Source organism: Pseudoliparis swirei, chromosome 3, assembly GCF_029220125.1.
Source record: "Pseudoliparis swirei isolate HS2019 ecotype Mariana Trench chromosome 3, NWPU_hadal_v1, whole genome shotgun sequence".
NCBI lineage: Eukaryota > Metazoa > Chordata > Actinopteri > Perciformes > Liparidae > Pseudoliparis > Pseudoliparis swirei.
In genome coordinates this window covers 21,986,063-22,010,858 of record NC_079390.1, presented here as the reverse complement: position 1 = coordinate 22,010,858, position 24,796 = coordinate 21,986,063, and the positions used below count along the sequence as shown (strand labels likewise).

The 24,796-nt window shown below is 42.9% G+C and overlaps 1 protein-coding gene and 4 non-coding genes across 5 annotated transcripts in view; 4 read left to right on the top strand and 1 right to left on the bottom strand.

Annotated features, from left to right (window-relative positions):
• The first annotated feature begins 816 nt into the window (after positions 1–816).
• trnad-guc (transfer RNA aspartic acid (anticodon GUC)) lies at positions 817–888 on the top strand. Its single transcript has one exon. It is a non-coding gene; the product is annotated as a tRNA-Asp (tRNA).
• A 3,722-nt stretch (positions 889–4,610) lies between these two features.
• On the top strand, positions 4,611–4,682 carry trnad-guc (transfer RNA aspartic acid (anticodon GUC)). The gene has a single exon. It is a non-coding gene; the product is annotated as a tRNA-Asp (tRNA).
• A 1,837-nt stretch (positions 4,683–6,519) lies between these two features.
• trnad-guc (transfer RNA aspartic acid (anticodon GUC)) lies at positions 6,520–6,591 on the top strand. Its single transcript has one exon. It is a non-coding gene; the product is annotated as a tRNA-Asp (tRNA).
• A 317-nt stretch (positions 6,592–6,908) lies between these two features.
• On the top strand, positions 6,909–6,980 carry trnad-guc (transfer RNA aspartic acid (anticodon GUC)). Its single transcript has one exon. It is a non-coding gene; the product is annotated as a tRNA-Asp (tRNA).
• Positions 6,981–13,564: 6,584 nt separating this feature from the next.
• Positions 13,565–24,796, bottom strand: part of st6gal1 (ST6 beta-galactosamide alpha-2,6-sialyltranferase 1) — a 17,849-nt gene continuing 6,617 nt past the window's right edge. The window contains exons 3-9 of the mRNA XM_056411723.1: positions 22,127–22,333; positions 20,909–21,277; positions 20,519–20,783; positions 18,818–18,915; positions 18,414–18,515; positions 18,168–18,342; positions 13,565–15,445 (exon numbers count right to left, since the gene is read on the bottom strand). Of these exons, the coding sequence (XP_056267698.1) occupies positions 15,174–15,445; positions 18,168–18,342; positions 18,414–18,515; positions 18,818–18,915; positions 20,519–20,783; positions 20,909–21,277; positions 22,127–22,333 (1,488 nt within the window). The 3' untranslated portion in view covers positions 13,565–15,173. The remainder of the gene's footprint in view (positions 15,446–18,167; positions 18,343–18,413; positions 18,516–18,817; positions 18,916–20,518; positions 20,784–20,908; positions 21,278–22,126; positions 22,334–24,796) is intronic.

Sequence of the window (24,796 nt, the reverse complement as noted above, 5' to 3'; positions counted from 1 at the left end):
AAGAGTTTATAAAAATAAGTCAGACTTTTGTATGTTAAAAAAGTCCTGTATATAGATTTCCCCAAGAGTTCCAGGAAATGAATAATGCAGATGTGTTCCATACATATCTGAAATCCCCTACAATAGCAATCAAACAATTGTAATGTATCAATTAGGACATTTTTCAAAGTAAAAGTCCTAAATGTTTAAAGAAATCGGTAATTTCTTTAATGTTTGAGTTGCTTTATATATGTATTTCCTCATAGTCCTAGGCAATAATGCTACACAATAAATAGAATGCTTCAATCGACACCGTGATCGGTTTTATCGGATCGGCAGATACTGATTTCAGTGATCGGTATTATCGGTGATCGGCAGATACTGATTTCAGTGATCGGTGATCGGCACCAAAAACCTGATCGGTGCATCTCTAATATGTATACGTTAAATTTATATATTTAGACAGTTTTTTTCATCTTTTATTAATTTCATTTTAAATTTGTTTCCATAAACTTGTCTCCAGAGTGTATAGTAACCTGTGGGATGTTGTGCATGTATTAGTGGGACGTATGTAACATGTGGGACACCTATCTTAAAAAAGGACCCCTTCAATTGCCCTCCTTGTTAAATAATTAAAAAGAAAAAGTTTACCCCGTCGGGGAATCAAACCCCGGTCTTCCGTCTTTTTTTGAAGACACATGTCCCATACATGAGTGACATGTTAAATTGCTAAATTTGCACTTCATTTATAATTTGTGAACTTGTCTTCACAGTGCATAGTAGTATATGGTACACCTATGTTAAAATGGGATACCTCCTGATCCACCAACATGTCCCTCCTCGTTAGTATAGTGGACAGTATCTCCGCTTGTCACGCGGAAGACCAGGGTTCGATTCCCTGACGGGGAGTAACCTTTTCTTTTTCTCTACACATTTGTTTTTACATCTTTGACAACAATTGGATGCCCTTAAACATATACACGAATTTAGCATTAGGGGGCGCTGTGACAATGTGAACATATACGTGCATTATGTGTATCTACGTGAAGTCTAGACCTTGTCAAGTAAATTACATGTGAATATGAAGCTTTTTAGGCTGATTTGCTTTAGCCACTCGGTGGCGCTATGACTATAATTAGCATATGGATCTCTTTATGGTCCTTATGTCATGAGAAATTTGGAGCAGATTGGATAATGTATGGCCGAGCTACATCAACTTACATTTTAATGGCATGTGGTGTTTCTTTGCCTCTCCGGAGAATGCACAAACTTTAATATTTCTAAAATCTTTAAAAGATTTTTCAAGACAAAGGTCTCAAGACCTTACTGGCCTAGTTTAGAATGAATCAGGTTTAAGCTCTAGGAGGCGTTAACTGTTTACCAACCCCCCAAAACGTGAACAAATAATGCAAAAAAGGCATATATTGAGGGATTTATTGTAGCGCCCCCTAATGTTCAAATATTATGAAAAAATTAGGCTACTTTAAAGGATGTCATGTGAACATAGGTTAGCAATTTGGTTATAGGCCAGGTGATTTGGAAGTTAGGTGTCTTTACAGGCCACACCCCTTTGAAGTTCTTTGGTTAATATTCTCTGAACGCAGTGGGATATTAACAGCTTCAAAACTTTTTTTTACAAAATTCAAAATGGTGGAAAATGTTAGTGGGCGGAGCTTATGGTCTTTGTTATTTTTTGTAGAGCAGGTCCAAGAGGACATGAAAGATAAATTTCAAGGCAATCCGCCCTTGAAGGCAAACAATGTGGCCTTTTGAACAAAAATACAGTCTAGGGGGCGCTATCGAGCCATATTAGCATTCCGAAGCATTCAAATCATATCAGGTAACTACATCTTAGACTGTTAATGTGTGTGCTAAGTTTAGTTACATTTTGAGCATGTTTAGTCCCTCCAAAGCCCCTTCGTTGTTTGATGCGAAGAAGTTCACAGGTCTACCAGGAAGAGAGATGTGGACAACCACTGTTGCATGGTCAGATATCACAATGGGATTGTAGGAGCATGAACTAACAGATGGTAGGAGTTTGCTATCAATGAGAAAGGAATCAATACGGGAGAATGTGCCATGGACATGAGAAGAAGAAAAAACAGTTTAGTACTAGAATTGAGAAAGCGCTGGGCATCTGCGACTGAATATTGCTCCATAAACATCTGAATAAATGTTGCTGATTTAGATAGACCAGAGGGCTTATTGGATGATCGATCAAGTGATGGGTCAAGACGGCAATTGAAATCACCAGCAAGAATGAGTTGGTGGGAGTCAAAGTCAGAGAGAGAGAAAAAAACGTTTTGGAAAAAATTATCGTTGTCCCAGTTTAGACCATACACATTTGCCAAAATCAAGTTATGACCTCCTATTTTGCCTGTGATGCCATAGCACCCATTTGTGTCAGACACCACTTTGGTAACGGAGAGGGGCACTGATTTGTGAATAAGAATTGCAACCCCCCCCCTGGCTTTACTTGAAAGAGGCGTGAAAAACTTGGCCCACCCGACCCCTCCGGAGTTTAAGGTGATCTGAAGGCAGGTGAGTTTCTCGTAAAAAGGCTATTTTAGTGACAAAACAGTTGCAAAACAGGTATAAACTGGCTTACATTCAGCAATCGGCGCTTACCAAGCACAAACATGATCTGAAACCCAAAACAACGAACCTCGAACAAAACAGGAGGGAAACAAACCAGCTGTAGGTGCTGTATAACGGATGCATAGTAGGCTACCCCAGACAAATATAGCCTTGTTTATAGTTAACTAGTTTACTCTTTTAAAATTATTATGTGTCACATACTCAAACACAACTTGCATAGCTTTCTCCCCGGAGTCCTTTTGACTTCCGATGACCCTATGAGACGTCATAGATCCTGTCTGCCTGATGGATCATCGAGGTCTGGATCGTGGAATATGCCTACTACCAACTATGCGATGGCCCTGCTGAGACTCCGCCCACTCCTCCTCTCTACCTCCATCTGCCTGATGGATCGTGGAGGTCTCCATCGTGGAATATGCCTTCTACCAACTATGCCATGGCCCTGCTGAGACTCCGCCCACTCCTCTCTACCTCCATCTGCCTGATGGATCGTGGAGATCTATTGTGGAATATGCCTACTACCAACTATTCATACACTGTCATATTCATTGATTGTTGTAACTGTTTTAATTTGTGTATAATGATTCATTCTGTATAGGGCTGCAACAACAAATCGATAAAAATCAATTATTAAAATAGTTGGCAACGAATTTCATTATCGATTCGTTGTGTCGCGCGATTATTACGGCGCTCAATAAGTCGCGGATTATAATAAAAGTTGAGTTGAGAGCAAAGCCGCGCAAGAGAAACCAGAGCGGAGCGGAGAGCGAGCACAGACGGAACGCTGCGTTGTGAGAGCCAATCAGCGCTGAGCTGCCCTGCTGTTGATGAATCTAATTGGCTGCTGCTGCTCACGTGGCGCTGGAAGCGGAAGTCATTCACGTCGTCGGAGACATTCACGGAGCTGAGTGCGCCTACGGGTGACGTTATGAACCCAGACACCAGGGCGCTACATGTTACGACGTGTGTGGCATTTCCACAAGAGTATAACGTAGAAAACATTGTTATTTATTCCGTGGCGTATGGCGGAAAATATTTTCTCACGGAGAAAGGCAACAGAGATAAGCCCCGCCCCTCACCGTATGAGGCGTTTAACCCATAAATAGCCAACTCAGGAGAGTAAAGCGCTGTCAGTCTCTTTGTGACGGTTCATCCACATGCTGACCAGTGGGTCTCCAGGACCTTTCCATGACTTTAAACCAAATTTCCATGATTAAACATTTTGTGAAAACTCTGTCTATACATGACAAAGTGAGAAGATGTAGTATTTAAACTAACAATGAGAATTCCAAAGCATATAGTATATATTCTGTGTAAATTAACATTTGAATATAACACATTTGCATTACTTTTCCAATTATTATGGGATTTTATTTTTTTTAAATTACTTTTCTAGGCCTGCTAATAGCCATTTAAAAATTCCATGACGTTTCCAGGTTTTCCATGACCGTACGGACCCTGTTTTGAATAAAGGGTTGACAATTATTTTGTTTTTGTTTTTTTATTCGATTAATCGACAAAATAATCAACCGATTAATCGATTATCAAAATAATCGTTAGTTGCAGCCCTAATTCTGTACACATGACATGTATTACACCTGTCCATCCTGGAGAGGGATCCTCCTCTGTTGCTCTCCTGAAGGGTTCTTCCCTTTTTTCCCCGTGAAGGGTTGTTTGGGAGTTGTTCCTGATCCGATGTGGGGTCAAAGGTTAGGGATGTCTGTATGTACAGATTGTAAATCACTATGAGGCAAATTTCTAATTTGTGAAAATGGGCTATGCAAATAAACTGAATTGAATTGAATTGAACTCGCTCCGGTCAAGACATCAAAATATATTTTTTAAAGCTCCGGTTTAAATTTTTTTTTTTTTACAACCTTTAGTAGCCAGGAGACCTTTGTCTCTCCCTCACCCCCCACCTGACTCAACTCTTAAGGATTAGTTATTACTGATAATAGATGCAATGTATTCTGCATGTATGTGTGGACCACATGTCTATAAAAAGACATCACACATGAGTACAGACATGTCCTTCCTCGTTAGTATAGTGGACAGTATCTCCGCTTGTCACGCGGAAGACCAGGGTTCGATTCCCTGACGGGGAGTAACCTTTTTTTTTTTTTTACACATTTTAAAAATCTTTGCCAACATGTGGATGTTCTCAAACAAAAACACACAGATTTTATTAAATCTTTCTTTTTTCTTATCTTTACTACCTTTGGTAGCAAGGAAACCTGTCCAGGGTATCCTCGGCCTGTGGCCTTTGTATCCAACAGCCCTCCCCCCTCCTCCTACTCCTCCTACTCATAACTCGTCACTGGATTAGCCGTTACAGATAATGGATACAACATGTCATGCGAGTATGTGGAACATGTGTCTTTAAAAACACAACTCGCATGGACCACATGTCTATAAAAAGACATCACACATGAGCACAGACATGTCCCTCCTCGTTAGTATAGTGGACAGTATCTCCGCTTGTCACGCGGAAGACCAGGGTTCGATTCCCCGACGGGGAGTAACCTTTTTTTTTTATTACACATTTAAAAAATCTTTGCCAACATGTGCAGGGTTTTTCCTGGGTCAAAATGGGTCTTCGGTGCTCCCATCTTTTCATGTCGGGCTGTTGAGTGAGTGATCAGCAGCTGGCCGCTCTGTCAAGTCGCGCACCTCACAGTTGCGTATTGATCAGACAAGAACAACACGCTTATCAACTCCAGTGTTTCCCCTACCATTATCACAGGGTGAAATCTGACCACCTGTCACCCTGTAATTTTCGTCTACCCCCGCCCGTCAACACTTCTCGGCTCGCGCGACAGAGCGATGCGCGCGCCGGCATCGAAGCTCTGCTGTGATGCGCGCACACATCCGCGCACACGGGGGAGCACATTCTCACTATCACCCCCCCCCCCCACTCAACAACTCTTCTCGACTCGCGCACGCCAGAGCTCCGATGCCGGCGCGCGCCTCGCTCAGCCGTGATGCGCGCACACAGGTGAGCACACCTCAGTGTTAAATTAAGCTTAGGGCACCAACATGGCTTGCGGCACTAGTCCCGCCCCCCTGAAGCTCTAAACTTAGGGGAAACACTGAACTCGATTACTATTGATCAAAACAGAACGAGGGTTCGGCTGTAGAACCCGTGGAATTCACTGTCCTGTTGAGACTCGCCTCCTCCCCACCGCCATCTGCCTGATGGATGGAATATGCCTACTATGAACTATTCATACACTCTGTCATATTCATTGAATGTATTTTAACTCTAAATCTGTCCTTCTGTACACATTACATCTATTGCATCTGTCCATCCTAGGAGAGGGATCCTCCTCTGTTGCTCTCCTCCAGGTTTCTTCCCTTTTTTTCCCCCTGAAGGGTTATTTGGGAGTTTTTCCTGGTCCGATGTGAGGTTTTGGGGCAGGGATGTCTATGTGTACAGATTGTAAAGCACTCCGAGACAAATTTGTAATTTGTGAAATTGGGCTATACAAATAAACTGAATTGAATTGAATTGAATTGTAGCCTACTTGAAACATACGATTGAGAACATATTCGCTGGCATGCACGTGATGAACACTTTTTTTAAATTTATCGCGGACTTTTTTTTGCCTTAGGCGATCGGGATTTGTCATAGGCGTTCAGGAAAACGGCTTAGGCGCGCGCACAAATTTTCTCTATGCAGGAAAAACCCTGCATGTGGATGTTCTCAAAACAAAAACACACGGATTTTATTAAATCTTTCTTTTTTTTCTTATCTTTACTTCCTTTGGTAGCAAGGAAACCTGTCCAGGGTATCCTCGGCCTGTGGCCTTTGTATCCCACAGCCCTCCCTTCCCTCCTACTCCTAACTCGTCACTGGATTAGCCGTTACAGATAATGGATACAACATGTCATGCGAGTATGTGGAACATGTGTCTTTAAAAACACAACTCTCATACATGTCCCTCCTCGTTAGTATAGTGGACAGTATCTCCGCTTGTCACGCGGAAGACCAGGGTTCGATTCCCTGACGGGGAGTAACCTTTTTTTTTTCTACACATTTTTAACTTGCCAGCAATTGGATGTTTTAAAACCTACACAAACACAGCACACGTAGCATACCAGGCGGAGGTACTCCATTATACTAACATATATGTCGGTAATGTGCCCTTTTTTAAGATGGGTGTCCCATATTTTACATGCACATACATCCCACATGTTACTATACACTGTGGAGATGAGTAAAAATGAGGGGGGGAATTAAAAACGGTGTATATATATCAATTTAACATGTCATACCCATGTGTAGGATATTTGTCTTCAAAAAAGGACAAGTCAAAGTTGGAGCATGTCCCTCCTCGTTAGTATAGTGGACAGTATCTCCGCTTGTCACGCGGAAGACCGGGGTTCGATTCCCTGACGGGGAGTAACCTTTTTTTTCCTCTTCTACAGATTTTTTATATTATTGCCAATGTTTGTATGTTCTAAAAAATATATACAAATGTAGCACATTTTTTACTATTTTGTTCCAAAATGAAAATATATGGGCAGTTCATTATATATATATTGTTTCTTTATTTCTTAGTTTTCATGTGTTAAAACTTCCAAAATCTTTAATCTGTATTTTCCAGTCTATCTACCACATAATCTTTAACCTCTTCCACTGCCCGACCATTTTGGAGCAAAATCGCCTAAATTGTACTGAAATTAAAATGTCTTTATTATCTACTACCAACTATGCCATGGCCCTGCTGAGACTTGCCCACTCCTCCTCTCTACCTCCATCTGCCTGATGGATCATCGAGGTCTGGATCGTGGAATATGCCTACTACCAACTATTCACACACTCTGTCATATTCATTAATTGTGTTGTTACTGTGTTTTAATTTGTGTATAATGATTCATTCTGTACACATGACATGTATTACACCTGTCCATCCTGGAGAGGGATCCTCCTCTGTTGCTCTTCTGAAGGTTTCTTCCCTTTTTTTCCCCGTGAAGGGTTGTTTGGGAGTTTTTCCTGATCCGATGTGGGGTTTTGGGACACGGATGTCTATAGGTACAGATTGTAAAGCACTCTTAAGACACATTTTTAATTTGTGAAAATGGGCTATAACAATAAACTGAATTGAATTGAACTTGTGAAAGTGAATTGTAGTTGCGCAAATTGAATGCAGCTACTTGCAAGACCAAGCAATCCCAATCGTATCTGCTTTCGGCTGCCTCAACCAGCCAAGGCCGTTACTGGAACAACAACTCTCCTGAAGATCGTTGAAGTGAGCCTCTCATTCCCTTCCCCCTTTCCACAGACACCTGTGGATTGTTGTTTTTGTCCGGGACCTTTTCAAGGCTGTCTCCACGGCAACGACCATCTTGCGGACTGACAACTGTCTGATTGTGGCCTGGGGGAAGACGATAACCCAGGCCACTCATACACAAACTTTCAACACACAGATATGCATTCACTTCCCTCACCCCCCATCCCACGCCTTCACCTGCTTTGTACCCCCAGTGTGACAGGGTCTGTGACTGGCGCTGTATTGGCTGCTGGACCCGGCTGGCTGCTTGTCTGTGCTGGTTACCTTCTACCCCCACTGGATGGGCTTAGATCACCCAGTCTTTGGCTTACCCCCCCCCCCCCATCCATTGCAAGTCATGTTTAAAATGTATGTGCTGAGGTGTGTGTTTTTTCCTGCTCCCACACTGTACCCCTCTAGGGGCATAGTCTGGGGGTTGTTTTCTCTCCTCTCTTCTCTCATGTTATGCTGTAATCTTTCATCCTTTCTTGCCATTTCGTTGCCTCTGTACCTGTCCTCTAGCAATGACAATAAATTGAATCCAATCCACAAAAATAGGTTTGTCGTAAAACTTTTGACCATTTCTGATGCCGCTAGCTCCGTGCTAACATCCGCTTATACTTCCGCTAATTCAACCACTCGTAAAGTGTATTCTGTAAGTTTTCGCTGTGGAAATTTGCAGCATTTATTGCTTTTAGACATTGTGTGTTTGGGCTGCTCTTGTGAAAAATGCATAAGAAATAAAAGAAAATCAATATTTTCTTTGCAAAGATAAGGATTTCTTGCATGCTGGGATACCAAACATGGCCGTGTTTATTGACATGTTTTTTGACGTGTTCTGCGGGAAGGGGAGGGGTTTACGGACACGGGTGGAGTAGAAGAGGTTAAGGAGGATTTCCAAAGCCGTGTTGCTGTCAGATCTTTATTGACCGGTGGCCTCAGTTTTTAAGCTTCGAACATGTATTCTTTTCATCCCGACATCCCGAAGTGTGATTGTCACAACTTCCTGCTCACACACAGACAAAATGGCTGATGTGACACCTGAAACATAAAGTCAATAACCAAACCAGTTCACAGTTTACTGACAGCATTTGTAACATAATGAGGAATCCTCAAAATACAACATTGATAATAATAATCCAACAGAAGTTTAACGTTTACAGCATTGGTTCTGGAATCTAATGCATGCAGGTTAAACAATATACCGCCATGAACCCAGAGAAAAAGCATGAGCTTTGATCTCGAGTCTGCATGAATGTGAAATGTAATATTATACTTACGCTAACTTCACAACAGTGATGCTAACATGTAGATATTTAGCAGGTAGCATGATTGTCGTAATTTAACGTGTTAGCATGCTAACTAGTGGTAAATGCAGATTACAGTAGAGGCTGATGGGAATCTCTTCAATCCTGCAGGTGTTTTGGTCATGAACATACGCAGTACAGTAAATCCCCTGAGGATCATGAACGTGACATTTACATGGCAACCCCATCCAACCCTGTTGAGATATTTCTATCCACCGTACTGATAGCATTTACACTAATTGTCAGGAAATATCAAGAATGTAAGGAAATCCGATGGTATTGCTGGAAATGCATGCCTTTAAAAAAAAGATAATTTCTGAATAATATAAAATGGTCAGTTGTATGTTTTCAGGAAAGATATAAACATATTTGTTCTTTGAATAATTGTCAGGGGGAGGGAATTATGAGGGGAGAAAATACAGTTAACAGTTAACAACCTAACTAAAACTTTATCAAAAAGCAAATGCATAAAGGTAAAGTAGAGAAGGTTTCACATATAATAAGCGTGCAGAAGGACAATAATAATGCAACTGCCTGAGGAGACAAACGTTCTCCTAGTTTTCTTCAATTATTCAACTGTTTTTCTCCTGAATAAACAATAAAGTTCCAGTTCGAAACTGACGATCAGAACAGCGGAGCCATTTCTTGCTTCCTTCAGCTTCAGATTGCAGTGAAACTCTAGACATCGGACATATTGACCCAAATATCCAAAAATGTGAATATCACCGAGAGCCTCCAGTCATGCTTGTGGCTCCTTAAGGCAAAAGACAGCCGGCTGGAAAAGGCTTCGTCTCAAAATCTGTTTAATACTTGGGCCAATATGGTCGGTACTCTAGATCTGGGTTACCGCTACCTGGTCCCATGCTTGTCGTCATTTGATCAAACATCTATTTTTAGGCCTATGCACCATTTTTGTTTCAACTTGTCCTCAACATTACAAGGTAAATAAAGTTGAAATTTACCTTCACCCAATACTCGTTTTAATGGAATGGCTCGTGAACGCATCATAATGATATATATAATATGTTCAATCACTAGGCACACTATGCACCCTGGCTGCAATTTATAACCTCTCCTAAGGAAGCCCACTCCCTGGACTCAGTATTGAGGGCTATCTCCCCTCCTTCTTCCCTTCCTCTCCAAGATCTCTTCCAAGATCCTTGAGAAAATAAAAGTAAGACTGCAAATCAGTTTAGTAATTTAGAAAAATCATGATCAATTTTTAAACACATTTAGACCACAGCACTGCACGGCAGAAATGACTGGTGAAAATTACAAGCAGATAGCAATGGCCTCTTCTGTCCTGGTCTTCCTCTCTGTCCTGGTGCTGTTGACACCAGGACTCATTGACACTGTGACCATGACATCCTGTTACAGATTGGCATTTCAGGAGATTCAGGCATAATTACGCATTAATTTGGTTCAAAAATCGATCTCAGTTTGTATTTTTAAGCAGTGGTACCTTTACGCCTCGATAACCACCAATTTCATTGCGTTATTCCTGTGAACCACTTGGTTTTGTGCTTGGACCAATTTTATTTACCTTATATTATGCTATTAACCTCAATCACTCTTTCATTGTTATGCAGATGACATTGTCAACTAGATTTATTAAAATAAGAGGAAAACCAAACCTACTGTAAAATTCAAAAATCTGTTAAAGCTTAACATAAAAAAATGGATGACCTGCTTGATCTTGAACTTAAACTCAGACAAAAAGTAATTTTAATCGATGTAGCACAGCACCTCAGATATATTGATGTGGATGTGGGATCTGACGTGCATTGGCATCCAACACCTGTAAAGACTGTAAAGAATATCTTTGTCTATCTGATCGACTTGTCCTCCTCTCGACTGCCAATCTCAAGGACTGCATTCTTCAAGCCACGTATTATTTCAAAACATCAAAATCAAAAATCTTCAAAAAATAAAGAAAATTGGTTCATTACTCGCTTGGCGTTAGACTGGATTACTGCAACTCTTTAGGCTGCTCTAATAAATCTCTTATAAATCTCAGTTGATCCAGAATGCTGCAGCTCAGGTTCTCACTCTCACTAAAACTAAGAAAGAGATCACATCACTAGCTGCTCTGCACTAGCACTCTGTAAAATCCCAGTAAAATCAAAAATAAATTCTTCTCTTAAAACACAAAACCTTGATTGGTGCTGGTGATGCATATCTTAAGGAGTACTTTGTTGCTCTGTGCCCCCCACTAGAGCTCACTCTAGCTTTTATGAGTCTTAAGAGGTACTGGAGTCTTAAAAAGTTGAAAAGTAAGCTGGAGCCTTTTTGGTTTAGTTGCTTAGCCAGCGAAGCTGGAAATTTCAGTCCTGATCACCACACAGAGTCACCAGTTTTAGGTGACCTGAGACCTTGACTTAAGCTTATAGCTGAATCAGGTTTGCTTAGTTAGCCCCCCTCCCCTTGATATGCTGCCATATGCTATGAGCGGGGCTTTAGGGGGGATGCACTTAGGGCGCACTGAGTACCTATCTCCTCTTTTTCTCTCTAAGGATGAATTTCATTCTCTCAATCACGTTACTAACTCTACTTTCTCCGGAAGTCCTTTGCTTTACGTCATGCCGTGGGTCGAGATATGACGTGATCTCAACATCCTATCTGCCTGATGGATGGTCTGGGTCGGTCAATTCCTATTCGCTGACATCCCCACTGTCCTGCCTGAGACCCCTCCTCCTCCTCCTCCTCCATACATCTGTGCTGCCGGATATCTCATGATTCCATCGTGAATATGCCTATTCATAACTATTCATCTATTTATTCATTCAATATTACTATTTTAACTCTAAATCTGTCCTTCTGCATCCATTATCTATCCATCCCCATCCATCCCTCTCCTCTGTCCTCCCTCTCTCTCCCTCTCCTTTTTTTCCTCTTTTGAAGGGTTATTTGGGAGTTTTTTTTCCCGATCCGAGGTTTTGGGGGGGGGATGGGATGTCTATGTGTGTGTTGTAAAGCCGAGACAAACAAGACAAATTTGTAATTTGTGAAATTGGGCTATACAAATAAACTGAATTGAATTGAATTGAATGCAACTCAATGCAGCCTCCATTGACGTTAGCTCCGTCATTCCACCTCCCGGCTAACGTTAACTAGCTCTCCTGCTGATTCCAACAAAGATGTGTGTAATACTATTAGCGGCATGATGTACGAAGTGTTGTTCCTGTTTACCGTGAAGCAAAAATGAGCTGATAAATCAAGATGATCAAGCATTTTCGGCTGAATCTGAGGCCTTTATGTTCCTGGTGTCGCACTTCACCAGATTAATAACATTGTATAATTCATAATTAATCAATTTACCAAAACATTTTGACATGCGGGCAACCTGGGGACTGTTGGCTAGTTGATAATCTCTCTTTAAATGTTAGTGTTTGATTTACTCCTCTTCCGTAAAACTTGTATGATATATAAATCGGATATTTTACTCATAACATCCGATCTCTCAGGAGCGTCCCACTCAAACGGTCTCGTTGTGGTTCTTTGCATGCTAATGAGCCAGCTCACACGTAATGACGCGAATAACGATATGCGTTACGTCACGTTGAGCGAAGATTAACGATGGGTTAAAAGCAGACTCCGTACCATGTGGATAGTTTCTCTGTTCATCAAAGGTGTAGAGTGTTTCTCCTGTTGCTACACATGCGTTGGTAATAGAATGAAAGTCATAGCACTCTGGAGGCCGATCTTTCCTGCGATAATGAAAATACAAGTTCAAGCCGACTGAAGTCTACCGCCTAGCTTATATCTGTACGGTTATATGACTGGTCTTTACAAGATCAGCAAGGCTATAAGACTAGCTTTAATGTGTATAGTCTGTTAGTTTCGCTTTTAAATATTAGCTTCCTTCTCTTCTTTTACCTTTTGGAGAGAGCCAGGCTAACTCTTTCCACCTGCTCCAGTCGTTATGCTAAGCTAAGCTAATTCTCCCCCTGGCTCCAGCTAGGAGATGTGAAAGTGGTATAAATCTACTTATCTAACTTTTATAAAAGCAGCTGAATGAGAATGTATGTTTGTATGAATGGAATGGTATGTATATATATTATCTAATAAATAAACCCCAAAAACTACCTGCATTTCTTCAATGTCCCACCAAACATAAATTCCAAGCTAGCAGCTACGTTAGCACGTTTGTGAATGTGGATATTTATATAAACTCTAGTTCTGCTTCACAGGGCTCAGTCGCAGAATCACGTTAAAGACCGTTCTCCTTAGAGTTACTGCATTAATATATATATATATATACACAATATAAAAATTATAAAAAGACGATTAGGAACAGGTTGTTACAGGTTTGATAACGAGGGTACGACATTTTCTTTTGTTTGTTTTAACTTGTAGCTTAACTTTTTTTTTGTTGACTGGATTGTTGGATCATTGTTTGGATAAGAGTCCGTAGGCATTCATCTTTAATAAATACGTTGCGTCGGTGGGTGTGCAGGTGTGTGTGTCATCAGCAGGCTTCTTAATGATGCAGTCTTTCATTTTTCCGTGGAACCCTCTGGTTCTCCTGGGTTCTCCAGAGTCGGAGAAGAGATCAGTTTCATATCTGTGGATCTCCAGGTTTCCACTGTACATTTTTTACATATACTTTGTATTTTGCGGATGTTTTCTTTCCATGTGGGATTTGTGTTTGCTCTCAGACCGCGTCCACAACAACTCAGACATTGCCCACATTGGAGTTTCCAGGAAGTTTCTGCAAAGATCTCTGTTCACACCAAAATACTTTCTTTTTTTAAACGTATAATAAACTGTTTTACTGGCTAATGTCTGAAGGAAACCCAGAGGGGCCAACACAGCCCAGAATGACTTGTTATTACACTACTTCCATGATCATATGACTTATTAAAAGCAGCCTGGACCTGTAGAAAGATGGATTATAAAAGATAGAAGAAGATAGATTGATTAACCAATTAAGAAAAATTAGCTTCTGCGGCTACAGCTAGCAGTAGTGACGGTGTTTGCCCCACCTTTGGTTCAGAGGTGCCGCCACACACATAAAAAATGAAGTAACATTGCTGCAGAAGAATAGTGTCAGACCTTTTGTCTAACAAACACTTTTGAAGAAAATATTTGATTTAGAAATAAACAGCAAGCTGGCGTTTGAGGGTTCTTTTTGGGGCAGAGGAGAGATGACGATGTATTTTTTTTAAAGTGAACCACCGTGTGGGCGTTCTCTTCCTGTGACTCGGGCTCCTTCCTGTGTCGTGGTTTGATCATTATCACAGTCTGAGAACAAACTCAATCACATTTGGAGGAAACAGCTCAAGTCAAGACATCCTGCTGCTTGAAGGGTTTCCAAAATATTCCCCAAACTAAAAATCCAAGTCACATGAAGTCTAAAAGCAAAGCAGCTGTATTTTCCGTCTTATTCACAAGCATAAGTGCTGCGTGATTGCACGTTTTTATGAATGTCTGAGCATCAAGTAGAGCGCAAATATCCTCAGGAGACGAGGCTCCAGCACTGCAATGCGTCTCCTCCTGTTTGTTTGATTAACTACAGCGAGCAGCTGTTTCAGGAGATTAAACTTAAAAAATATATATTCAAATGTGAATGTATACTTTAGTTTTCAGTCAGAGCCAATAGACATGGAGCATAGTGCCTCAGAGGGAGTCAGAAACTACTTAGAGATGCACTGACACACTCAACTCAGTGTGCAGGAGCAGGTTGTAAAACCTAAATCGATAACATAAAAGAAAGAACAAAAGCTGGATTTTTGTAGATGCCAACCGCGTGATCCTTTTTACGGGTTGCTTTTCGCGATGAGAAGGGATTATCTGTGGAACGTCCTCATAAGTATATGTACGTGTGGACAGCAGGCACATCTGTCAGTGGATTGGACTATCTCCAGGGAGTGGCACAGCGTTCCTTTTCTTTAGGCAGTGTGAGTAAAGTGTTCATGCGTCTGTGCTCTGGTTTACGTGTCTTCATGCAGGGTTCTGCTTGGCATCGTATGTGTGTGTGTTTGTTTATGTGCTCCACTGCTTCCGCATATCCCAGTCAGTGCTTGGGAAAACCTCCAGCAGCCTGGGTGCAGTTCAGCTTTCCAAACCCGGGCAGCGTGACCCGCCCGTGGGTGTAGATGTCGCGGTCGGGCCCCTGGTTCATCCGCTTGACGAGGTTCTTCTCGTACAGCAGAGGGTGGTAGGCGCCGAGCGTGCACGCGGCGTCGTAGAAGCGCTGATAGTAATGGCAGAGCTCCGTCTTCCTGCGGGACGGCAGGAACTCGTAGACGTGCACCACGTCGCACAGCGACATCATCAGGACGGTTCCTAGGTGGGAAAGAAGAGGTTCATAATACTTATACAAAAATATGTTGTTAGAAAAGGTTGGAACACTGAACTGTCCCGTACCGCGTCATTTATCGTCCTCTAATGTGTTTCTTAAACGTCCAGGGTTTTTCCTGCATAGAGAAAATTTGGGCGCGCGCCTAAGCCGTTTTCCCGAACGCCTATGACAAATCCCAAGTGCCTAAGGCAAAAAAAGTCCGCGATGGGAAAAAAACCACACAAAAAAAACTGTTCATCACGTGCATGTCAGCGAATATGTTCTCAATAGTATGTTTCAAGTAGCATACAGCCGAACCCTCGTTCTGTTTTGATCAATAGTAATCGAGTTGATAAGCATGTCTTCTTGTCTGATCAATACGCAACTGTGAGGTGCGCGAATGGACAGAGCGGCCAGCTGCTGATCACTCAACAGCCCGACGTGCACGAACACACCTGGACTATATAGGGATGCACCGATCTGACCGGCGCCGATCCATATCGGCCGATATTCCCATTATCGGTTTTGATCGGCGTTCTCAAAACGGCCGATCAGATGACATCAAATCTGCGAGAACTATCAGAGACGTTTCAATCGCGGCGCACCGCAACGGAGACGAAGCGCCTGGCGAGGGCCGCAGAGTGAGAGGTCAGAGGAGATCCTCACCACCGAGCGGCGTCCCCGTCCCCCGAGTTGAATCTCTGGGTCAACTCAGCCGACTCTCACATGTCTGCCCCTATAGACTGATGCTCACGGTAAACACATTCGATCGGGAGCGCGCGAGGGTTTTGATAAAGTTAGCGGAAGGATTTATGCGACAACATCCGGTTTTGCAAAGTTAGCGGAAAGAACCACGTGAAACAACATCCGTTTATAAAAATAAGATGTCGACAAATCATACACGAGCATATAAAAGTAAACAATGAACTGATTTTGTGTCTTTATAGATCGTTTCTGAGATTTAGCTTAAATTATGCTAACATTAAAACATTTCTACTGTACCAAGGAAGAGTTTATAAAAATAAGTCAGACTTTTGTATGTTAAAAAAAGTCTTGTAAATAGATTTACCCAAGAGTTCCAGGAAATGAATGATGCAGATGTGTTCCATACATATCTGAAATCCCCTACAATAGCAATCAAACAATTTTAATGTATCAATTAGGACATTTTTCAAAGTAAAAGTCCTAGATGTTTAAAGAAATCGGTAATTTCTTTAATGTTTGAGGTGCTTTATATATGTATTTCCTCATAGTCCTAGGCAATAATGCTACACAATAAATAGAATGCTTCAATCAACACCGTGATCGGTGATCGGTATTATCGGATCGGCAGATACTGATTTCAGTGATCAGCACCCAAAAACCTGATCGGTGCATCTCGAATTGTCAATCTATTAGCCTATCTATTTTAGCAAAATGATTTCCTCAAGCATTGCCTCCATTATTTATGGGAAAAAAAGGAAAAAAATACACAGATATCTGCTAATTACGGTGATATGGCAATACAGACCGTGCGCGCTATGCGCGCAAAAAATTTTTTTTGGGAGCACCGAAGACCCATTTTGACCCAGGAAAAACCCTGACGTCCTCTGCTGGGTTTCTTTTTAAGACGCGAGATAATAATAATAATAATAATCATTTATTTTATATAGCGCTTCTCTAGACACTCGAAGTCGCTTTACAGTCCAGAGTCCAGTAGTCATACACACACAGTCATCCCGGTGGTGGTAACCTACATCAGTAGCCTCAGCTGCCCTGGGGCAGACTGACGGAAGCGTGGCAGCCAATCAGCGCCTACGGCCCCTCCGACCACCACCAACATTCATTCACATCCATACGAACCGGGGTGAGGCTGCGGTGCATGTCTTTATGATGGTGGGGGAAACCGGAGTACCCGGAGGAAACCCACGCAGACACGAGGAGAACATGCAAACTCCACACAGAAAGGACCTGGAACGACCGGGACGACCGGGATTCGAACCCAGGGCCTTCTTGCTGTGAGGCGACAGTGCTAACCACTGAGCCACCGTGCTGAGATGGCGCCGATCTCCTGCAGCTTCTGTCGCCTGAACATTGAACCGTTAGCCGTGGGGATGCGTCATTATTACTTTCGTCCGGCATTATTGTCGGACACCATCCAGTGCCGAGTCAGCATCCTGACTTTAACCACACCAGCCTGCCGACTCTTCACCAGCATGTTGACTGCCCCACACAGAACTATACATTCTGGGCCGACTGTATGCTAATGCTAAGGATGTACAGGGCCACTACCCCCCCCGCCATCACCAGCTTCCAGGTCTGGGGACAGGGACACGCTCAGGGGAGTCCAGCGCGACCTGGAGGTGAAGTTCAGGGAGTGGAAGGACTCCAACAGGAGGAAGATGGAGGCCAAACTCAGGGAGATGTGGACCGGGATGAAGCAGATAACTGGCTTCAAGGTTGGAGGGAGACGACCCGGGGGCCCCCTGGAGACGACTCGAAGGCTCCCTGGAGACGACCCGGGGCCCCCTGGAGAGGGCCAACGAGCTAAACTGTTTCTTCAATCGGTTTAGTACGCAGCCCTCATCTGTCTCCCCCTCACAACACCCCACCCCCCTCTGTTTCCCCTGGTGAGCTGCACAAAGGGTTCTTCCACCTTCACCGTCCTCTACTGTGTCTCCACCGTCCTCTACTGTGTCTTCACCGTCCTCCACTGTGTTTCAGTGACGGTGTGGAGGTCTTACTTACCGAGCAGGCCGGAGGAGGGAGGGTTCTTCTGGATGGGCTCGGCCATGTTGTCCTGTATTCGTTGCCAGACCTGCCACTCAAAGCGAGGGTGCAGGATGTAGAAGGGCTGCATCGGGTGAAGCCGCCTGTACCTCTGGTACTGGGTGAAGATGGGGTAGTCGGTCCTGTTGTGCCACTGAGGGGGGACAACGTCGTTCAGTTACAGCGATAACAGCTACGACCTTCTAGCTTGTGTGTGAAGGTCACCTGAGTGAGGTCAGCGGAGAAGGGGGCGGGGTCCCAGGCCACCAGGGCACCTGAGCTGTACAGAGAGCTGGATAGGAAACGGTGGTCATCAGACGCCATCACCTTTCAGATGAGTAAATATTAATATAAAAACACAATGCATTCCATGCATACCTGCAGCACACACTGACTCACATCGCATCGCTACATAAAGATGAATTATTAAGATGAATTTAAGGGTTTATTAAGAAGCCGCTGGAACACAAACTCCACAAATCTTCTCAAAATGAGATAGAAGATGGATAGAAATCATTTAATTACATTGTTCCCTTGTTTTTGGGAGTAAACGTCTCTGAAAATTACACTGAACTTTAGATATAGAGAGTGTTGAGCTGTGAGACACAGACACATCTGCGTGTGTTCACCTGGGAGTTGATGAGGCGGATCGTGGTTTTAGAACCGACATCCTTCTCGTACCCGATGGTCGGCGCGGCGTTGAAGCGCAGCACGGCGTCGTGAGAGTCTGGAAGTAAATAACGATAAAGCACCCGTTTGTTTAGAGGTATTGCATCGTTACTGATGAGTTGGATGTTTTTCATGTTGATAACATTGAACATGAGAGGAAACGTGCACGTTGTTAAAGTGAATACATTAAAACTTAGTTAAACATGTAGTTAAAAAGTTAAAACATGACGATGTTAAAACTAAATATCAACATATACACTACCATTCAGAAGTTTCGGGTCACTTAGACATGTCCTTATTGTTCAAAGCACTGTTTTTATCAATGTAGATAACATTAAATGAATTATAAATACACCTACATAGTTAATGTGTAAATGACTATTCTCTGGTGTTTAATGAAGTCTCTATAGAGGTGTCTAGAGGCCCATCTCCAGTGTTCTAATGGTACATTGTGTTATCGCCTTAGAAGACTAACGGAGGGGTAGAAAACCCTTGAAAACACTTTTTATGTGAGCGCAGCTGAAAACAGTTATGCTGGTGAGAGAAGCTATAAAACTGGCCTTCCTTTGAGCCACAAGAAGAACAACATTAATATTTACAATAAAAATCATTATTTCTAACCTTGTTAATGTCGTGCAGGCACGTGCACAGGTAGAGCCCGAGTGGTTTTAATATCCGACGGGGCATTTATTTGAGGTCTTGCGAGAATTTCTCCCCGACATGCTCCGCGGCCCCCCCCCCCTCCTCCTCCTCCACTTCCTCCTCCGCGCAGTGCTCCTCGCGCCACCGAACGGCTGCAACTCCTTCTCCTCTGACCCGCAGCACCAGACAAACAGGTCATGACGTGTTTGTCCCCTGACGTTGTTTTGTGCTAAATCAACCACAATATTAGCGCTGCTGAAAACATGACGTCACAACTGGTCAGACGTTTCCTACAAAAATTAATTTAAAAAACCCTCATGAAATCCGTGATTTCAAAGTCTTTGCAGCTGTTTACTGACGTTAATTATGTTTAGAGAGAAGAGAGAGAAGAGAGAGAGATAATTCTTATTCCGTTCTATTCAACAGGGGCTAGTCTAGGATTTGCGTGGCCAGACTGAAAAAAAAATCATAAGGCCTTTCTTGTTCAGAGGGCCGGGCCAAATGTGGAGGCGGCCGTATCCGGCCCGCGGGCCTTAGTTTGAGGACCACTGCTCTTGGCTGTTGTCTATCAATATCGCTCATTTTGAAAATGACGTCAGAGGGCGATACGGATCCGTATCAGACCAGCGAGGAGGGCAATACATGGCTGGCATGACGACCCATTAGCCAATCAGAACGCTTGTACTGTTGTTGCCATATAATAATTCATCTTTATTCATAAAGAAAATGTAAGCTAGCGGTCTGATGCTGCCAGAGGAAACGCAGGTCGAGGACAGCATCATCGATGTATTGATGCTAATGCTTCAACTCTGTCAGAATTTATTTTTTTGACAATGGGTGCCCTTTTTTTGGTTTGAGCACCTGCCCCCCAAAATGTCTGTGCACGTGCCTGATGTCGTGACTATGTTTTATATTCATTTTGCAATTCATTTGATAAATAAAAGTGAGAGTTTTCATGGAAAATTGTCTGGGTAACCCCAAACTGAACGGTAGTGTATATATAAATATATATATCACACCTATCTCCTTTCCAAGTCCGGAGTTGCGTAGCGACCCTGCAGACGAGACCACGGCGCAGCTCCTGTACGGCCCGAGGTCAGAGGTCAGCGGCTTCGCTGGCAGCTGGTCGGCCCAGGGCAGCGCCGAGAAGGGCTGGAGGTCAGAGGTCAGTGTCGCGACCTCGATGTTGTCCTTCAGCTGGCAGAGAAGCCTGGGACCGCTCAGCTTGGGCCTGTTGGACACACCGCCGGGACCGGAGATTTCCACTCCGTACTTATTCATCGCCTTGACCGAAAGACGGAGACACAGAGACACCGAGGCCGATCAGAGACGGAAACATGTATCCGGAGTCAAAAGTAAAGCTGATGCTGAATTATGGCAATGTGTTAATATTTAGAATTCAGTCTCACCTGATAGTTCTGCACTACCTTCCTCAGTCTGCTTCCCAGCATGCTGCTGGACATCTCGTCATCCCACACTTCTCCCAGAAGCCCGTGAGGCCCGAAGAACTCCGCCTCCCCCACTCTGCCACTCAGCTCCCCCCTCCGGCGGCCTCCGAACAGGGTCTCCAGGGCGCGCATGAAGGGGCGCGGCAGCAGCCGGGCGAAAAAGCCCGGGGGCTCCCGCTCCTTCGGCTTCCGCTTCGGCGTGGAGTCCCCGACTTCGTGGGTGTGGTTCGGAGAGGAGAGGACAGGGATTGGACGGTGAGGGTCACCGGGAACGACCCCCGGGAGCTTCTGGGGGTCGATGTACATGGGCTTGGCGCCGCTTCGCAGCACCTGAGGGACGACGAGGGCACGACCGTGAATGACTGTCACGCTGAGAGGAGACGTAAGTTATGTTCATTTAGCTGCTGGCTAGTTAGCTAGCTGGCTAACTCCACGACAGTTTCAAAATAAAAGAACCACTGGATGAACTGCTGAGTCTACGTGACTTTACCATGTAGGACTGACTGTTCATGATAGCCGTTAGCATTTCAAACGCTTATGCTAATTGCTAATAGCTATCATGCCGACTATTCTTATAATTAAGGTTTAGTAAGAGTGCTGCAAAGGGTTCGTTAAGATGACAAAATGCAGTAATAACTTTTCTTAAAATGTGTGAATTAGAGTTTACTTGCGAGTAATTGTGTGTATGCTAGCTGATGGCCAGCCTGGTATGAGAGATATTTAAATACTTTGCATAAAAAATGTCATGATTAAGAGCCAAATCCATCGAAAACCTGAATAAAGATATATATAAATATATATATATATATTCAATGCAAGTCTTGCATTGAAATAACAAACAGGAATTAACAATGAGGAAGAAAAAATATCATTCTTAAAATCAAAATGAACAAATACTTAATATATTTCAATAATAAGGCCCCCTTTACAAAATCACAAGTTTCCTCAAATAAAATCTCTCCGATACAGCTTCCAAAATAAGACATCTTTTGTTTAACAAAGAAAACGTATAAAACAGGTTTTCAATACGTGGATTGCGGGTTTAGTTATTTATTAAAATAATACTGTCTGAAAACGTTGTCCTCACCACCTTTAAACCTTCGCTCACAAGCAACGCTCATGTCCTACTCTGCTTTCACTTCCAGAGGAAGTAGAGGAAGTGAAAAGGCGCCGACGGACCTTGACGACGGAGTGCGCGCGAGGCTGAGCCCGGGTCCGCGCCCGCACCCCGAAAATGGCGTCGGTGACGGGCACGCTGTTCTCGGCACAGATGGCGTAGAGCAGCGCCATGGAGATGCAGAAGAAGGCCATGCAGAGGACGCCGCGGCGAGCGCGGCGCCTCAGCCGCCACAGCAGGCTGACCCGGTCCATCGCCGCCCCGGGGATCTGCAGAGGACATTCACAGGTCACTGTGCCGTAAGTCTTTCCGAGCCTCTGAAACGAGTCAACACATAACATCACCTCAGTTTACAACAAGTAAATTCACTAGTTGAGAAAGAAAAGCTGCTTTGAATATGTTGTTTGTTCTTATTGATAAAAAATGTTGTTATAAGGACACCACACATTTATACGTTTTTAAATTTGTTTTTAATAATAGTGACCGGCCGACTGACTGAGGTTATATTCGCTGTTGTTGGTTAGATAACTCTTTAGTTGTACTTGTACTAATTTAAAGTAGCAGTATTTAAGTTAAGTCAATGAAATGATTTGTGAATCGTCAGAAAATTCATTTTAAGAAAGAATTGCAAAAATCCACTGTGAATAACGATAATCCACAGTTTACTGTGTCTCTATATTACCTCTAGATGTGAGTGAGAAATACTTTGAAACGAACACAAGTGACTTCCTTCAAACACGGTGAAACATTCAGAGTTCTTTCTTTTAAGTACTGGAAGCGAGTGGAACAACCCAGAATAACAAGCACATGGGAGAATGCCAGCCTTGCCTTGGGTGATGGGTGAAATCGGGGGGGGAGCAGGGAGGAGGATGATGATGAGGAGGAGGAGGAAGATGGCTTGATTTATTAGAGAATGGAAAAAGAGGAGGGACGAGAGAGGCCTGAAGAGAGAGAGAAAGAGAAAACCAGAGGAAATGATGGAAGTCCATTATAAAAAGGCTTTTACAGCTTTTACTGCAAGTAAATACATCTGGTGACGGTGTGGCTTCATCTGGTGAGATCATAATAAATGACCACTTGATAATAATATGAATATGAATAATAATATAAATAATTTGAATAATAATACAACTAATTATATAAATTATAATATGAATAATAATATAAATAATAATATGAATAATAATATAAACAATAATAATAATATTAGTAATAATATTAATAATAACGTGAAGAAAAATGGGGGGAAAGGAAATCAGTCGGTCATTAAAATCAAGTTTTTTTTCTATTTCTTGCGTCGATGTGAACATTTTGTTCTGATCATAAAGTTAAAATAACTGTTATAAAGCACATTATATATACAATAACAACGCTGCTGCCTTGTTTTGAGTGTTGATGCAGCGGCTACAATGTTAGCATAGCCCAGCGCGGATCCGATCAAACTCCAGCCGGAAGACATTTGACAAAGCATGAATTCAGAGTTCTTACAAAACTGCTTCGTTAAATTATTTTCGGCATCTTTTTTTATCCGTTTATACCTCAAACTATAGTAACTGTAGCTCCAAAAGTAGGTCGAAGATTTAATTATAGGAATAATAATAACTTGAATATTAACAGCTGATCTCGTGCTGATCAAAAAATATCTTTCTCTGCAAAAAACTGACACACTAACCACGACCTCTTTAATTAGCCGCGCGCCAAAAAAATAGAATACAGCGGTGAAGTTTAATGACGAGATGAATCCCAGCGGAGAGGAAGGTGAACCAACGCTTGACCTCGTTTACCGTCATTCATGTGATAACAAACGTCTGCTGTGGCTTCCTGAATCAACTTGTGTTCATACTTCTCTGATTCATCAATCTGAACCCAAGCCCCTGCTCGTGTCCCCCCTGCCGCTCCACGGCCAAACGGACCAGAGGAAGAATGGATTTCATTGGACCCCATTTGGCTGCACACCGGAGCAGAGGCCTCATCAAATCAATATGTTGCCGCTCTGTTGTTGCTAAACATAGAGCAGCTGGTGGGATCGCAGCCAGAGGCACGGCGAGCTGCCACGGGAAGAGCTTCACAGCTGCAGTTTGATCAGATCTCCGTCCTCTTCTGGAGGAGTGTTTACATTTTCTCATCAATATCGACCTGCTCTCAACCGGAGGGTGTCAATAACTTGATCTGATTATTTAAAAATGTATTTCCACCATCGATTGTTTGTTCTATATAAAGTCTGACAAAGATATTTATTTTATTGTGGCGTAAGAATCAGACGTTCGAGGTCACAAAACAATAGTTTTCCTCTAGCAACGTCAGCATCCCACGTTACCCAGGCAGCCAATCAAAAGGCGGCTTTTACTCCTCGACCACTGACTTCCTGTTTTGATTCTGGTACATGTGGTACAGGACTGGCAGCAGAATTATTTTTTTACGATGATTAACTATATAATTGTTGACGTTTATTTGTAGATTGCGACACATTTGTTTGTAGATCGCTACACATTTGTTTGTGGATCGCTACACGTTTGTTTGTAGATCGCAACACGTTTGTTTGTGGATCGCTACACGTTTGTTTGTGGATCGCTACACGTTTGTTTGTGGATCGCTACACATTTGTTTGTGGATCGCTACACGTTTGTTTGTGGATCGCTACACGTTTGTTTGTAGATCGCTACACATTTGTTTGTGGATCGCTACACGTTTGTTTGTGGATCGCTACACGTTTGTTTGTGGATCGCTACACA